The following is an 18,522-nucleotide window of genomic DNA, read 5'->3' as shown; positions in this document are numbered from 1 at the left end:
TCAAACTTTTGCCTTGCAGGGACAAAGCTCCACTGATTGTCTGTAATGATCTGCATCTCTGGCTTCTTTTTCGTTCTCTCTATCTCACAGCCTCCGCTTTTCTCACCTTCCATTCTTCTTCCTTGACTTCTTTTTAGCAACCATCTGGTATATACTTCAGAAAAGACAATGGAATAACTGAAGTAGAATCACCAGGACAAGACTTATACCCTTAATTCTTTACACTTTGAAAGTATAAAGAAGGCCAGCATGGTATACCAGCTAGCAATGAAAACAAAACAAAACAATAAAAAACAAAAACACAACCAAACCAAAACCCACAAAACCCTAAACAAAAATAACCCCTATATCAAAAAAAACAGAGATCCTATAACACGGATTTCTGGAGAAATCCCGCTCACTACAGCAAAAGTTATTCTGCAATGTAAAAAAAGAGAACATTTTACAGATTGCGTTAATTAGGCTTTTTGTCCTTTCAAAATATTTCATGACTTTTTTTTTAAACATCTACACGTACTTTCTTGATGGTATTAGTCAACCTCAAAGTGATTTACAAAAGGAGTCAGTATTATGTTTCCTATCTGTCAGACAGGAAACTGAGCCACAGAGAAAAGAGATGGACCAAAGGTCAAATAGCTGACTGGTGGCAGAGATAAGGCTAGTTTCCATTTCTCCAGACTTCCACTTCAGTGCTGCAGCCGTTATGTCTGTTTCTCAGTCTCTGGCTGAAATCAAGTCCTCTCAAAATCGTTTTATGGAAAATATTTAATAATTGTAAAATATTACATTTACAAAAGATTTTTGTCTGGAAGTGGCACCTCATACTGCTCAAGTATATTTACATATACAGTACATATTACTTGAATAATAAAACTCTGTCTTCTCTCCTTTTAGACAGAAAATCTATTTCTGTACACTCCAGTGAAAACTTCAATATATAACATAATAAGCGCAGTGAGACATCATTTTCAGATAAATGAAGCCATCGAAGGAAGCACAGTTAAATGTTACCTACCGAATTTTTGGTCAAACCTCCACGCTGGAACGTGTGCATTGTGCTTCAAGTTGCTGTTTGTTGGCAGAGGCACTGTTACATAGATGGGGCCATTCACTGGGATTGGAGTCCCATCGCTGTTGAGAAGGTGAACGCTGACTGCAGTGACAGGGGTGAGGTCATACCGAGTGCTGTTTCCTACCAAGAGAATGAATGAATATTATGACTACAGACTTTCCTGAAGTTTAAAAGACACTCAGGTGGTTCAACACCACAGCATTGGACTGACATTTCTCAAGGGAAGGTAGTATTAATCTGCCCTACATTACAAAATTCACCAAGATGTATATATTTTGGAATTTTCCAAAATTAAGTAAGTTAAAAATAGCAAAGACAAGAAAAATACAATGTGAATTCTCCTGTATATATTTTTGCACCTTCATTCATTTTAAACTAATACACACGGGTATCACAGACATAATCAGGGTTTTAAAAAAAACAAAAACCAAAAACAAACAAAAAGAAACATCACCTGAAATCAACCAAGCTAAATTGATTTATAGTATTATCTTATCTGTGCAATATTATTAGTATTCTTTATATTTAAACTATATGCCAATGGGCGTTACTTCACAACAATGTGGTTTAAAAAAATGTTATAACCCTTCAGCTAGGTCAACCAAATGAATCAATTGCAGAAAAATAAGGAAGATGCATTCAGGTATTCAGGAAAAAAGCTTCAGGTACTGCTTAAAACCAAGAAGATCTGGAGCTCAAAGCAATACCTGCAGAAGTCTAAACCAAAGGCATGGACCTGGAAGTTTTGCAAGGGGCTTGAGCCCACCTGGGTCCACACTGCTGCTACAAGCAGCTGCCCTGCCTTCTCCTTTGTCCTGGCCTTGGTGGTTGTGCAGCTGCTGATTTTGCTGCGGGGCTGATCTTTGCACACGAGAAAAGGAGCCTGGCTGGGGTGCCTGGTTGGCAGAGAGAGATTACACCCTTGCTGTAATCCTGTTGCCTGATATCTGCACTAACTGCCTGTGAAAGCACATTTTCACCCAAGTGCTGTGCCCATCAGCTACACCAAGTCACAACAAGCAGTCCTCTGGAATATGTAGCATCTCGGTGCCAGTCTTCATTAGGGCAAATCTGTTCAAGACAGCAGAGGGAGTGCTGGACAACAGCATTAAGACCTTTATGATGTCTCCTAGCAGTGAGTAAGTGTCAAGGAATGGCCTCTGTGAAGCTCAGTGCCTCTCAGGGGCAGTCAGCTCACCAAAGTAAAGACACCACCAGGAAAAGGCAGGAGGAGTGGGGGTGGCACAGGGGAAAAAAAGACAGAGCTCCTCAAAACCCCCAAGAACTTTAAATTCTTTGAATTTTGCAAGAGGTGCCAAGCTGAAGACATGCGAAATAACCACAAGGAACTCTGCATGTGGCTTGTTTACAACAGCATCTACTTTGACGCACATTTTTCCCACATTTCAAGGGGAGTGTTGCTGTTCCCCAGCTGACAGGCCAAGGACGGATGAAAGCACACACAAGGGCACACACTCGGCTTTGATCTGTCACAAACCAAGGGGCAGGGGCATGTCCTGCAGAGGGATTAAAGTTTTGAGAAAACAGGAGCACTGAAGATGGCCGTGTAAGAGAGCCACACAGGCAACATAGAGGAAAAACTAACAAACAAACAACAAACAAACAGAAAATAAGGTTTAAGAATTCAAATAGGGAATAGGGGAAAGGTGCCAGCCTACCCAAGCCTTTATATTACAGGCTCCAATGGTGCATGGTATCACACCCCTACAGCTTTAGGATATGAAGCAGAAAGAGAGGAGGGGACTGGTGGGGAAAGTTGTTTTATTCATGATCACTCAGTCCCCTGCCTCTCCCATGTACCTGTAACTTCTGTCTGATTGATGCCTGGCCCCAAGTCACTGGATTTGGGCCACTAGGCTTCTCCTGCTGGTATCAGAGAAATCAGTTCCTCTTGCTAAGCACCACGACCTGATCCCTTTCTGGCACATCCAAATTCCTAATGACAAAAAGTGCAACTTTGGATTTTAGAAACATTTAGATCAATATCTACAATTAAATTATATTTTACTTATTTTTACATATTGAAGTTTTGGAATTTTGCTTTCATTCCTGTCTTGATAAATCTTATCTGCTTTCAATGTCTGCAAAAAATGCATTATCTAGCCCCAAAAGAAGCATCCTAAGGATGAAACACTGCTCACATTTTTTTTACTTTAGGAGCGCTGACACTTTGCTCAATACTGGGCTGAAGTTAGATTAGAAGACAAAGAACTTTCTGAAATCTACTGATCTCTGGCAAGAAGAATAAAAAGTCCTTCAGTTTGCCATCTTGTACAGTATGTAAACTCTCGTTAAAAAGATATGTTTGTCTCCTTTCAGTTGTGAAGGTAAATTAAAATCAATGCTTATGAAACCCTCACATGCTATACAACTGATAAGCACATGCACAGATTAAATGGGAATGGACTTCAATAAATGTCAGCTTTCATTTATTTATTTCCATTTTTGACATCTGGTGACCTGTAAAGAGCTCTAAAAAAAAAAATCAGAGGAAAATCCACTGTGACTTAGACTTGACTCTTTATGAAAAGGAAACAGCCTACAAAAACAGCAGGAGTAATGATTATTAGACAGCTTGGTCCATCCCTGCAAACAATGGAAAGTTTTGTTTAGATTGGTTAAAAGGATATTTTGTGAAACCATCCTACTGCTTTCCAAGTGGTGACTAATACAAACAATAAGCTAACACTATACAGGCTTATCACGACTTGCAGCAAAATTGTTTGAACTTTTATGTTTGGAACATGCTGATTCATGCAATGAATCTCCACTGGCCCACATTACTACTTCAACATCCACTTAGGATCTTATAAAACTAAACAAAACCTGTTGAATTCATAGAGAACATGTTTTAGTTAAAGTAACTGCGAAGTCACTGGATAAAAGTGAGCCAGAGAACTGAGATGATTTAAACAAATGGGAGGACCTCTCTTGAAGTCCACAGACCTACTAATACTCTGTGAAAGACCAGTAGAGTAGTAGGTGGGTGGAGAGGCAGCAAAGTTGCTTAAGAATTCTAAAATTTATACATATTTTTATTCTTTTCTTTTTAATTCCCAGGTGCTGGTGTCATTTTTTATTCCTTCAGGAGTTTTTCAGGTGAAATCTTCATCAAGTCACTCAGAGCTGAAGAAAATGAAGTCAATCCAAGGTTAAGATTTTGAAGTTTAATGTTTCCACAGCAGGGGAAACTTCTACTAAAAATAGAACGCATTTCCCCTATACCATTATGCATATATGAATATAATGTATTCATAGTTTATATTCTACTGTACTAGATACTACAATATTCAGAAGACAAGACTCTTCTCAGTCTCTTAGAACTCATTTCTTTACAGATCATTTTGATCTTTTGGCACACACTTTTAATTGAAGGTTAACAAAGGTCAGATCCAGGACAACATGCTCAAACAGAACAGATCCTTTCATAGTCTGTGCATGCTAGCATACAGAAGACTAAAAAACTAAGGGTGCATTCATCTGTTTCGTAGGAGGCTAGGAGGTAAAACAGGAGGAAGATGATGTCCTACTTGTGTAGTTCCTGTGAGTGGTGATCATGTGAAAACAGGCCTTGCCAAAATGCCACTAAATAAATGCAAGTGTGGGAAGCTGGTTTGCAGAGCACTGAGAAAAGCACTGGGAGAGAGGAATTCCCCACACATTGTCAACAATTTGTTTAGTGGGTTTAGAGATAAAAATAAAGGAGATTAGGAAGTATACAGAGGGACGAATGTGATAGGTATGTCCCTTCATTTTAGAAGGAGATAAAAGATATTAGACTGTGTTTGAGTATAAACAGACAGAGGAAACTGAAGGTTGAAGATGAGAGTGGGGAAACGACAGATGAAGGGATAGGATGAGATGTATTCACTGAAGCAGACAGAAGAGTTGGAGTTAAGGTAGATGACACATTTCTAATTGTAATAAAAAAGGAGATATTCAGATATGTACAAAGGGAAAGGGAAGTTTATTTTGCTAGTTCCTGTTCCCCCCACCCCAAGGAAGAACTAGGAAGCTCAGTCACATACCCTTTACTCGCATGACCTAGCATTCAAAGTCACCTAGATCAAAACATCACAAGTAAATGTATCCTGAGAAACAGCAAGGAGGGACCTCAAGGGGTTATTTAGCCTGCTTCAAAGCAGCTCTGCCTCTGCCATCCTGACAGGTGATTTTCTAATTCAGTCCAACACCCTCAAGCAACTGATTCTATAGCTTGAATGACCTACACCACAGCAGGTTTTCCTAATCACTAATCTCAATCTCTTTTGTTGCACTGCAAGTCCACTGCTTTCTTTCTAACCCAATGCAGACACAGAGAACATGTTGTTCTTTTTGCAACATTTTAAGCATTTGAAGCTTTCTGTGTCCAATTCATCTATTTTTCTCTAGCCTACATAACAGCAATTATTTTAGACTCAATGAGAAGTGGAAAAAGAATAACAGGCAGTTGTAGTCATAAAATGCATTATGGCTTTGAATTTAACACTGCCTGTGTTTTCCCTTTGGTGCAAGAAGAATTTTGCTGAATTTTGCTTCTGCTGAAGCTAGATTTAATACAGCAGAGTATTAAATCCTTGATATGCATATTTTTAGATAAAAAAGCAACAAGAAACTTTATTGCATTCTCAATTTAAATTCTCTTTTGCCCCTTCACATTGATCTCTGTTTTTGTATGTGCACATGCAAAATGACATTATTTGGAGACTTAGTTTAACACTACAGGTATAAGAAACTTTTCTGTTCTTCCAAGGCCAAGTTTTCATCTTTGCTATTCAGTGTTCCCATTTAGGAGGGACCTTGGTCTCTGCATTGATTTGAGGACTGATTCCTTTAACTATGATTATCAGCAGGAGAATCAGCTGATGTCAATACCATAAGAATTCTGCCAAGTGAAAACTGCTCATTAGAACAGAATTTTGATAGGGCAGTTGAATATATAATGTTATCTAAATTCTGTTGGAACAGAATCTTGGCGTTGATACAGTCAAGAGTTGGTACCTTGACCGATTTGAAAATAGAGCAAAACTGAAGTGGTGGGTTACCTGTTCCATTTCCATCTAATCCCTGCAAATAAGGGAAACTGTCCACTTCCCAGGGTGAACTGGCTGCAGTCAGATATGCTGTCAAATCACTGTAGCTAGTGTTCTCTGGTAATTTCACAGATCTTCTCTGAAAGTGAACTTGTGGCTGAGTCCGTGCACCTAAAAAAAAATTAAAAGTGTCTTTACATCCAAAGCGGGCAGAATATTTAGGAGTTCACATTTATGGAAGCATATATACAGTTGTTTTCATTACAAATTAAAATAGCTTGAGAAGGACAGAGACATCAGAAGGCTGTTGAGCACATGGAGGAAAAACAGTAGTTCTACATTTGTTTTGCAATTGCTATTGTTTTTCTAGAAGCATTACTGAGGAAAATTGTTCAAGCATCTAATGTCAGAATCTTTTCTGACTACATTATTTGCCAGGATCACTTCAAATTTAATTACACACTTCTTTCAATGAATGTCACTGAAATTAAAATCAAATTCAGAGATATCGCATCTGAAAGCTCAGGGAAGTATCCTGTTCATCATTTTTTTGTTTACATTTTGTTTCTTTTGATATAGAAATTTAAATTGTTTGCACTCTAAAGTGTTATTCTAAGAAACTACAATTCTAGTCCCAGTTAACTCGGGTACTTTCCACACTGTATTTTTAGATAGCTTTTGCCATGATAACTGTCTCTACCACTGACATTAACAGTCACTTCTTATTTAAACCACTGGATAAAAAGATTCACTTGACAAAGCTCGGGTGAAAACAGTTTCCATACTTTCCCATGCAAAGTACACATCTAAACAGAACCAGATTATTTGGCATGTAATTTCTCTTTTTTCCTCTGTCTTGTATAGTTTTAGCATTTTTTTCAGGATCACTAGCTGTTAATTGAAGGGTCTTACTGTAACATGATTTAAGACTGTATCATGTGCTATTTCATCTCATTTAAATCCTGGATTACAGAGTCAATAGTCTTTTTCAATGGATGCTCACCATTAATACTGTTTAGCAACACACAGCAAGACTCCATCTGCAAGTTTGTGTGCTACATGCAAATTAATTTTTAAATCAGAATCTATTGTGTTCCCCAGAGCTCTTGTTGAATACTCATTGCACACTCCCCCCACAGCTTAAAATCAAGAGGCAAGCAGTTCTTTCCTTAATTTGTATTTGACTACGTGGTTCAAGGATGACAACTCAAAACAGTTTTGCTTCTTTTCCTAAAAAAAGCAGCAGCTTCAGGTTGTGTGTCATTTCACTGAGATAAAGATTAAAGAGCTTGACTCAACTCTTAAATGTTACAACTGCCAATGTCATTAACCAGGAGGCTGGCATCTTTTCTTGAATTACCTTCTAGCAGGAGTTCTAGCTATGAGAAAACAGAACAAGCTTTGTGTTGGCCAACAAAAATTGTCAAATAGGCAGGCAAGTGTATTCAAAAAGCTGATTATTGTTTAGCTGTCATTTCTTTAGTAATTCTGCAAGAATAAGCTGTTTGTTTGTTTTTTCCCCCTTAAATTCCTTAAACTTTACGGTATTTACAGCAGGATCTCAAGACTAGCAGTATTCTTAAATGTTTAAGATAGTCATTAAACAACACACCTGTGAAATGGGAAGAAATCTCTCTCAGCCAATTTCTAGGTGTAAATGGAAAACAATATAAAAGACTAAATAAATTGACTGAAATGAACTTGGGAAAGACTTATCTCCCTAGTGCTTTACAATATTGTAATCGTTTGCTGCTCCTCAGGGGCACATCTGTTCAAACACTCACAAATCTCTGACTGCACTGCTGTGGGTTCATATGTCCCATATGGATAAGCATCCACAGTAACAAAACAGCAAAAACCACAACAATAAAAATAGTATTAAGATTATCACTATCAGTTCAATGTAAAAATGTAGGATTTTCTGCTGACTAAATATCTGATTAAGATGAATTATTCAAGTTGCCAAGAATTGGCATTGTATTTCTGAAGATCCAAGTAATTAAGAATTAACAATAAAATAACTGTTGTTGAATCCATTACCACAACAATTTATGGGTAGGTTCTGGAGTTTTCTATTAAAAAAGGATTATTTAGTAGCACTGAGAGAGCCATGAGCTGCCAAATCATAAATACAAAGGGAGAAAAACTCAAAAACAAAACCTCAATTTTTTGAACCCTACAGACAACGCAAAATGTTCCCATGGCTAAGTCCCAAAACTGACAGGAAACCTGCACAGGAATAAATTTGTATGCAAATTTTAAGGCGGAAGCTACTGAGGAACAGCTTCCTTTGTAGCTAGCCTGTGCATATAAATACAAATAATTGGTACAGAATAACTACTTAATTCACATCCTAGATTAACAAACTCCTTGATATTGAAATGCCCCAAGGAACCCGGTTTCCTTTTAAGAGGTCAAGTCCAGGACCTCAGGGAAGCTACTCATCCTTTGCATCTTGCTCTTCCTCTCTCTTAAAACAGGAAGAGAATCATTCACCTCTCAGATGCTTAAATCATTAGGATGTGCTTGGAAATTTGGGCATTAAAGTGAATGCACACCCAGTGAAGACCGCGTTTCCAGGTAGGGATTTCTTTACGTCAGTAATGCTGCTTTCCCCTCAAGCTGTGCTGCCACAAGCTGTCCTCCCTCTCTGTCCAGGAATGTCCCTTTCTCCCCACTGGGGATGCTCATGGGAATTAACTTGTAAAAACAAAATTAAAACCAATACACTTTACTATAAAATTGGCACGTGAGCTCTCTCCATTTTGGTGAGTGCCATAAGGGAAAGGGCTTTTAGCACCAATCTTATCTTCTTTAGGCATCCTCTTGTCAACATACCAACTGTGATTTAAATGCTGTCATTTTCCATTTGCCAGTGCACTTCTCAAGGAGTTCCTGTAAGGCATCTCCTGCCACAAGGAATGTGTGACACGTGGCACCACACCAACAGTTTAGCTTCAATCTATGTGAAGTAACATCTGAAATATAATCAGTTCATGCTCTGATTGCCTGTATGGCAAAGAAAGACAAAGGGTGCTGATACAGTTCCCATGCACTGAATGCAGAAGTTCAGCTCATCACTGTGCTGGTATTAAATAACTTAAATGACCTAGGGGCTGAGCTGGCAAGCTCTATCTCAGTTACTGACAGGATGCAGCAATGGATATAACGCTATCATGAACATGAAGTTGGCTGCATCAACTCAGACAAACTTCTCAATTGCATAAGAAGTTGCTTGTTTGCTTAATTATTCAAAAGCAACTGGTAACTTACTGTACTAGACATGCCTTTCTTTTCCTTTGATTGGCGCCTCAAACACCAGTGTTCCCAGTCTGTGCCTAGTATACTAAGTTCTGTTTTGCTCTCGTTTTTGCATTAAGGTAACTCCTGATCAACTATTCTGCAGCAGCTTGAAGTAACTAGGAAATAAATTGGAGAAGTAACAGAGAAAAACTAGGTCACAAGGATTTTGGATCATGATTAGAGAGGTTCCATTCAAACACTGGTACAATGTCTAGGCTGTCTTTCATTTAGGTTTCATCACAGGACAATTCCCAAGAAAAGGAGCGTGGGTTGGTCCCATAAAATAGTTTTTACTGTGCAAGAATGAGAGTTCAAATTCAAACTCTTAGAATACTCTGGGTAACATTTTTTTTTCTTCATTTTCTTTCTCTGCTATACCAGCAGAATCAGTTACTTTATTCTAATATATTGGAACACCCTTGATCAACTCACCCAGGGAGCAAGATTACACAGAAAATGTTTAAGAGTCTCGTTGGCTGTTACATGTCTCCCTGGCCCTTAAGTGTCCCTGTTTATTTTTATTTTTTTTAAGAAAGGAAGCTGTAAAAAAAAAAACGAATATTTTTATTTTAAGCGAATTGTGTAATAGTAGCACATTTGCATAAGAATATGAGTATTTACTCTATAATGTTAGAAGAATACTGTTGGTAAACAGTGTTTCGTGTTTTGTCCTATGGAATCCCTTCTGATTTAACACAGTCCGCTGTCCATCTAATTTACCCCATTATCTAATGTCAGCTCTCAAGCTGCAGAATTTATGTACCACAGCTGTGTTGTTCTCTAGCTCCTTCTGAGCGTTCCATCAGCTATGTAATTTGTTTAGTGCTTTTCCAGCTTCAGTCCTATCTAGTGCTCTCATTAATGAAAAGCCTATTGTGTCTGGATGGTTTCTAACCATAAAAAAAGATGTTAGGAAGGCATAATTGAATTATATTCCCTCGGATAAAACAAGGTTATCTTGCAGTATTATTGAAGGTACTATTCCCCTGTTTATTATTATCTGCTAGAGTTTAAAATGATGGTATTCATAATGGATGTGAATAGGACAGAGTTTATGTACAGAGTGCTCACAGGAAGGATGACCCTTTGTTTTGTCTCACTGAGGTATCTTTAGGAAGTTCTGTTCTTTTGTTAGCAGACTTACCTCAGCATATCAGATCAGCTGGGCTAAGTTAGGTCAGATCCCTGCTAGATGAACATGTTGATTTTCTGCTGTGCAGTTCAGAAAATACAGCATATTCATTGGACTGATACTACAGCTTCTTTTACTTCTGTTTTGCCTTATGAAAAGGGAATCTAGATTTTATTCTTCTAATACAGTGGGTTTCACTGTAGTATGTGGGCTTGCAGGCAGTCTGCTAAGCGGTCCAGAGGAATTAATTAAGAAAAGCAAGTTTATATATTATCAATGCACATATGAGGTATTTTCAATTTTTCTATGCTTCTAGCATTCACAGTAGGAGGCAAGAAAAAATTAGAGAAAATTCTTAGATAGTAAGAACATCAGAAAACATGTACTGTAGGATGATCAGAGGAGGTTAGATGATCTAACATCTAACAGACAGCAAAAGAAATTTAATCTCTAGCTCTCAAATGGCACACTAAAGTTCAAACTTGTTTATTACCAAGTAACTTGGATTCCCTAGTCACAGCAGTTAGGGATGAATTTCACTATTAATCGATTCAGTAAAACCATCCCAGAGAGGAACATTCTGTAGGGAACTCACAAGAATCCCATATGAAATACTAGTCTCACCCACACTATAGAGTTCAGAATGTATGAGGCTGGCAGGTTTTTTTGTTTGTTTGTTTGAAATATCATGTAAGTTTCAATTCCAACTTCCAAAAATCAGCTTACCTTGAAATCCTGAGACTATTTGGACTACATCATCATAGACCATTAGAGTAGCTGAGCGTTCAGGAAGAAGGCCAAGACTCAGTGAAGAGAATACTGTAGAAGATAATTGGTTTAAGTGGGATATACTCGAATGCTCAGAAACATAACCCAACAACAACAGAACTTCTTTATTTTTGCAAATACAGGCAACCAACGCTATTAAAATCATATTATATATGGGAGAGAAATCACATGCATTTTCTAAACCAAGTAATTAAATTGCCAGGGTAATTATTATTGAACTAAACAGTATGTTCTACACTTTGATTCCCGATAAAGCCATGCACAGTAGGTGTAAGTACAGAAGGGTACAGTGGAAAGCAGGGTTTCAGGTTATAGTTCCCAGCTCCACAGAAAGACTTGCCATTACATAAAGATGAGTGAAACACTAACTCAGTCTGACTGAATTATTTCTGATGTGAAATGGTTACACTTCTTACCTCAGAAAGATTTTAATGAAACTTATACTTTTGAGATGCTTACATAAAAAGTCATACAGAAATGCAAACTATGGTGAATAAGCCTGAATAATTTGCTTTAAAATACAGCATGTCCTTACTGAGTCACCACCTACACTATAGAACCTCTACATATAGCAGAACTAGTGTCAATCTATCATGTGGTATGGAAGAGGACAAATAAATGGCTTTATTGCAAGAAATCTGTTTTGAAAGGCCTCCTCTGCCACTGGGCACACACATTCCTTAAAGGGGATGGGTAGGTGTGGGTGTTGGGAGGATATGCATACATATCTGGAAAGTAAAAATATGACATAATATCATGCCAAACTTTTCAGACCCAGCAGACCAGATATATGCACAGAATTAGCCACTGAGAACACCTGATTCCTGCATCCATCAAAATATGCACCCATGAAAAGAGCAGGAGTTATATCTGCCCGCACTTCATGCATGGCTTTCAAGGGCAGGAGAGCAGGGAGTTAATGCAGACTAGGCATTTTTGATACCTGGGCACTATCCTGCATCTGCACCTGGAAGGTGCTTGGCCCACTCTGAAGTGAGCATGAGCTGATGAAAACATTTCCAGAACTGATTAATAGAAGCACAAGGCCTTCAAATTTTCTGATGGTTTTTAAATTTCCTCTCAATTAACATGCATTGCTTTATACAAGAGATTAGTGGCATGGAATTCAACAAGGGTAAAAGCCGGGTGCTGCAGCTGATGGAGCAATGCCAGGCACAGGCTGGGTGACGAGTGGCTGGGAGCAGCTCAGCAAAAAGGGACCTGGGGGTGCCGGTGGCAGCAGGCACAGCGTGAGCCAGCAGCATGCCCTGGCAGCCAGGAGGGCAAACCCCATTTCAGGGTGTCCTGAGCACAGCACAGCCAGCCGGCCAGAAGAGGTGATCCTCCCTCCTGCTGCATTTGAATGTTGGTGCTGCCCCACCTTGAATATTGTGTGTAGTTCACAATATAAAAGGATGTTCAGGGCCTTGATAGCATCCAGAGGAGGGCACCAAACTGTAAGAGGGCTGGAAGGCCTGTGCTGTGAGGAGAGGCTGGGGACACCTGGGCTGTGGAGAAGAGGAGGCTGAGAGGCTGTCTCATGGCTCTGGGCAGCCTCCTGAGGAGGGGAGGCACCGAGGGAAGTGCTGGCCTCTGCTCCTTGGTGAGTGATGGCAGGGCATGGGAAGGGCACAGAGCTGTGCCAGGGGAAGGCCAGGCTGGATGTGAGGAGAAATGTCAGTGCCATGAGGGTGGTCACACACCGGGATGGGCTTCCTGGAGAGGCAGATGGTGCCCCGTGCCTGTCTGTGCTCAAGGGACGTTTGGACAATGTCCTCGGTGACATGCTTCACCTTGTGGCCAGCCCTGAAGAGGTCAGCAAGTTGGACTTGATGTTCTTTGAAGTTCCCTTCCAACTGAACTATTCTAACTCTAATACAGATGTTTGAAGAAAGAGGAAGACTGCATATTGTACTTTAAAAAAATAATTAATGTTTTCAAGATCTAGTCTTACTGCAGCCTTCTCTGAATTAATTACTGCTTCAGATCCAATTGCTGTGCTTAAACTAGAAAATACGTTGTAGAAAAGCAATCCAGTTTTCCTGTAAAGATGTCCAGTGGTGAAGGATACACCACAACATCAGCATTCTAGGAACAAATTACGATGGCTGTTAAACTGTCTTTCTACCTGTTGAAATTTATTGATCATCTTTACAACACAAGTCCACTAGACAGAAGATTTCTTACTCATTTCTATGCAGGCATTGATGGACTGTGATCAAATTACTCCATGATTTTTCCTATGGTGAACAAAATAAATTAAGCGCTGTTTCTCTGTAAGCAAGTGTTTCCCTGTAAGCCATATTTATATGGCTTAATCATTCTATATACCCCTGCAGTTTTAAACTTTCTTCTTGAATTGCAGATCCAGAACTAGACACACATTTCTCAGAGTGGCCATAACAAGAAGTGCTGAGATGGTACACCCAGTCTTCTCAGTCTTTGTTTTTCCTCATTTTACAGATTATTCCCTCTTGTTGCAGTGCTGCATCGTGAGTTTGTTCTCAACCACTGACCTACCATGTCTCATGTCTTCTGCAGAGCCACTGCTTCCCAGGTGAGATCTTCCCCACCAGAAACACAGCAAGCTCCTAGAACTGCTCCTAGAACCATCTTTCCCCATGGTTTCCTTTGGCTGATGTTACCACCCAGTCTGAACTGGGCTTCTCAGTAACATCACTCTCCCCTAAATGTCCTCCTGAATATGGAATAACAGTTGCAATTTTATTTGCTTTCAAACTATTTTCAAAGCAAAATCTATGTGTAGCCAAGAACAAATAGATGAGTACACATGGAAGCATCATGAACACTTCAACAAGTCAAGTGATGTTAAATTAATGAACTGTTAATAATTGGAGTCATGGCTCTGCTGATAAATAGTTTAATGGAAAAAGAGATCTTAATCTTTTCCTCCTGCCATTTATCACTATGTAAATAAATAATCCTCCTGCTTAAGTGGTAAAGAGCTAGTAATCATTTTGGTTGATATGAGAAAAGTTGATTTCTGCTGAATTATGAGAACAGAAAATCTTCAATGTTTGATTCTTAAAGCTACTACAATAATATCATGAGATCAGTGGCTGCACAGCCTTTCAGCATAACGTTACAACTAATGCATATTGCCTCTGATGGAAGAATCCTGACCCCTCAGCAAAGTCTTGTTACAGTGCTTTCAACATTATCAGCCTACAGCTTTCAAAGCTACTCCCACTTGTGGTTGTCATTTCCACATTGAGGTGGTGGAAATAATCTGTCCATATCTCCTTTACCCACAGCATACAGAATGGCACATGAGTTTAAACCACTGGCATGGGTGGAACTCTGCTCAGAATGGCATATCTGGTCTGTGGAATGACAAATACTAGTACTGTTAAACAGCGTTTTCATGAAGAAATGAAAGATTTTCATTTTCATGAGGAAATGAAGATCCTGCTGTAAGGGTGTACACTGCAGAAACAAGATCTAAATATGCTGCCTATTCCCCATCATTCAACTCAGATTAAAACCAAAGGCAACAAGAGAACCCTCATAGTTTTCAAAACTTCTACATTGTGCTGGTTACAAGTATCACAAGGGGGGGCATTTAAATACAAATGGATCTTTGTAAGTATTTTAAATACAACAGGCATTGAAGCCGAACACAAAAATAACAGCCTAAGTATTTTGGTCTGAATTATTGTGTCAAGGCCCTTTTAAGGAGTAATTCAAAGAACAAACCTGTTAAATCTACATGAGATGGATCAAGTTGTAACTTGTTGTTTCTTTAATCAAAGAAAGGATTAAGTTCACAGCAGGGAAAGCAAAAGAAAGGATTCTACTCCCAACTAAATCAATAGGAAATGATCTACCAATTTCAATGGAGAAGATTAAAGGTGAAAGGAATCTGTTTTCTGAGTAAAGCTCAGATTTCAGCTGTAGATAGAAAGATTTTGTGGAAACCGTATAGAATTACTGCTCTTTAAACTTCAATGACTTACCAAAACAATACTACCATATTTAATTCCCTTCCCTCAAAATCAATATATAAGAGAAAGCAACAAACAAAAACCCTAACTGAACAAACTCCAGGCCCATGGAAGAATATACAGCATTCAAAAGAGCTAGGGTGTGAGTAGGAAATATAGGAGACACAGGGCAAGGAAAGGTTAATGCATGCTCTAATCATTTATGATTGTATCTTAAGGAAGTATGTTAAGTATGCTGAGGAAGCTTCACTTCAGCATATTTAAATAGGAAAAAAAATCAAGGAAGTTTCTAGCTACAATCATAGCATAATTAAGGTTAGGAGGGAGCTCTGGAGGTCACCTGCTTCAGCCATGCATGGGGTTGTCCAGTTCAGTTCAGAATATCTTTAAAGGTAGAGATAACACAACCTTTCTGGGCAACCTGTTCCAAACTTCAGCTGCTGTTGCTGTACAGAATTGTTTCCTTTTATTTACTTGAAACCTTCTGTGCTGCAACTCATTCCAGTTGCTTCTTATTCGTTCATTATACTCCTAACAGCCTTGCTCTTCCCTAAAGGTTCAATAAGTAGACAGAGAACATAGCAGACAGAGGTAGTGGAAACATGGAAGAAGTCAGTCCATCTTTTCTGAAGCAAGCAAACTCAGGCAAGTAAGCGGCACGTTGAAATACGTAGAGCATAATTCTGGGTTTGAAGAAATTCGAACTGTTTACCCAGTCCAAACACAGATTTGCTGCTTGAACTTGAGGCAAGACACATGTTCCCACTCACTGTGTTGGTATTAATAAATAAAGCAGAGTCAGAGCATGGGACCGAACACTGCCCTGTGCCTTATGCTATTTTAAATATTATTGCATTTAACACTTGGCATGGAATTGACCTGGGCTAATTACCAAACCCAAGGTGATGCCCAGGTATGCTTTGGATGTAACACAGGTCTGAGACCACTCCCAAACTGCTTGGACCCTAATTGTGATTGGGGATTAGAGGAAAGGTAGATGAAAGCTGGGGGATGTGACCTTCATCTAGTTGTCATGTTTCAAGGTCAAAAAGGCACCCTTGACCTGTTTGGTTTAGCAGTACAGAAGTACGCTTCAGGACTCAGTTTCCCCTCCTGTACCACTAATGTAACAGCTCCTATCTTCCACAAAATTTTGAAGCATTCAGATAAGAAATAGCATGCAAGTATTATTACTGTAATTGTTTGCCTGTTGAAGAAACTAACCGTGCTAATTATGTTAGAAAGTCTTTACAACTGGATAACAACTACAGATTTAGACTGTCCTATGAGACATGGCCAAGAACTGGAAGGCCAGGGCTGGCCTATAATGCAACAGTTGTTGCTATACCTCAGGACAGAAAAGAACTAGTACATCACAGATGCTGAAAGTGAGCATTTGAAAACAGAGTTCCTATAAAGAAAAAGATCTGGGGTAGATCTGTACGTTCTGTGGAGCTGTAAGAGTACCAACAGTTGTTTGAAAACTGACACAGCACTGTATCAAGGACAGGCAGGAGCAGAGTGAATCTCTGCACAGCCCTGATGCCACAGCTTAGCTGAGGAAGGAACCTTGCACTTCTGAAACGCACAGATGTTCTTCCTCCCACCCAGGATTGCAAGCATTAAAATATATCATATAAAATTGTGTAACTTCCTTTAGACGCAAAATCTTACCTCAGAACAAAAATAAAGGTCTCTTACCAGGCAATCTTACAGGTTTCCATGGTGCAGAATTTGGCACATATGCATGTTTACTAGCAGTCACTATCAGCTGATTGCCCAACTTATACTGAAACTTGAGGAAGGCAGTGCCATCTGCTCCTGAGGTTCCAGATGCAATGGAGATCTGGTTGGTAAAAATCTCAATGAAGGCTTCAGTTACTGGCTGATGTGTGCTGGCATCGCTTACATGGACCTTCAGCGTTACTTCTGCAATGACAAACAACCACAGTGATTATCACTGGAAAAGCTTCTGCAGGAGGCAGCAGTTAGAAAGCACCAGCATGCTAACGACCATGAAGACACAGGGCTCAGAGACCTCGGACACGTTGGTGCCCGGTATGACCTGCTTTCCTGGCCTGCCATTCACCATTTCAGGTGGCTGCTCTTTCGCACGAGATGCTGCAGCTTGTCACAAGGCAGACCACGTGCTCTGGCCCCGAATTACTGCCCAACTGGCTAGCCCTACCTGTGGAGGCATGTACATCCCTCCTATGCAGCTGGGCAGCACATCACCAGTGGCAGGCAATATTCAATTGACGGGCAACGCATCAGTCTCATTGTAGCTTCATAATTCTATACACACATGCTATCTAATATCATAGATTAGGCACAGATGGTGCGGCACCCTCTGTATTCCTAGGGGAGCCTAGGAATAAAGTGGGCTGTGATACAGCCAGAGATCTTGAACCCTGGTAGGAAAGACTGCCCCAGGTGGCACTAGACTGCTCTGACGACATCTATCCAGGTCAGTGAAACCTCACAGGATCAGATCCTTGCCCTCAAAGCAGGGCATGACCAGGTGGGATGCTGAGTGCTAGTGGTGAACAAGAGAGAAACACCTTCCTCTCCCCGGCTCCCTGTTTACTTGCCCTTTTTCCAAAGGGGCCAAAATGTCACAGCACCTCGTGCTATCTGTTTGTCACTCCCAACACAAGTGAATTACCCCTCCCCATATACAACTGCTGAGTGTAAGCAGTGGAAAAGTGATTGTTAAGCCAGTAGGAGAATCATACATATTGCAGACACATAGTCAGAAGCCAACACAATGGACTACATCTTACTTGAGTAATGTGCCCTTTTTCCAGAAACTAATTACTTGTTTAAATGTTTCCAGATGTGCAATATTTGTCCACTCCTATGACTAAACCATGCATCGTGTCACAAGCCTTTTGTTACATAAAGCGGAGTGGCTTGTGCAAGACAGTCCCTCGGCAAGGCATGCCTCTGTATCGATGATATTTTTCTGTCCCCACAATAGTTCCTCTGCCTCATGCTCTGAAGTAGCAGCTGTTGCCTTTCTTCAATAGCTATGACTTAAATGCAATGCTGCGCTGAAAAGACCCGGCAGCAGCCCAATGCCTCAACCAAACCACTCCTTGGATTTTTTCCTTCATGGTCCCTTCATTCTCCTAAATGAGAACCTACCTCCTTTTTCTCTTCTCTCCCACTCTCATATTTCTCTTGTTCTTGCCCTCACCTTTGGAA

The 18,522-nt window shown here is 39.8% G+C and overlaps 1 protein-coding gene across 5 annotated transcripts in view; it reads right to left on the bottom strand.

The window, feature by feature from the left end:
* The window catches only part of FAM171A1 (family with sequence similarity 171 member A1), an 87,420-nt gene that overhangs the window by 20,292 nt on the left and 48,606 nt on the right, over positions 1 to 18,522 (bottom strand). For 4 of the 5 annotated variants that reach the window (XM_068673857.1, XM_068673856.1, XM_068673859.1 and 1 more), the window contains 4 exons: positions 17,017 to 17,244; positions 11,288 to 11,380; positions 6,139 to 6,297; positions 1,016 to 1,192 (listed from right to left, as the gene is read on the bottom strand). In XM_068673857.1, coding sequence (XP_068529958.1) covers positions 1,016 to 1,192; positions 6,139 to 6,297; positions 11,288 to 11,380; positions 17,017 to 17,244 — 657 coding nt within the window. Of the gene's footprint in view, positions 1 to 1,015; positions 1,193 to 6,138; positions 6,298 to 11,287; positions 11,381 to 16,989; positions 17,245 to 18,522 lie in introns of those variants that run through there. The other variant, XM_068673860.1, reaches the window with a different exon arrangement.

The sequence above is a fragment of the Anas acuta genome, chromosome 2 (assembly GCF_963932015.1).
Source record: "Anas acuta chromosome 2, bAnaAcu1.1, whole genome shotgun sequence".
NCBI classification, from domain to species: domain Eukaryota; kingdom Metazoa; phylum Chordata; class Aves; order Anseriformes; family Anatidae; genus Anas; species Anas acuta.
The sequence above is the reverse complement of the archived record's forward strand: the minus strand, read 5'-3'. Positions and strand labels throughout refer to the sequence as shown.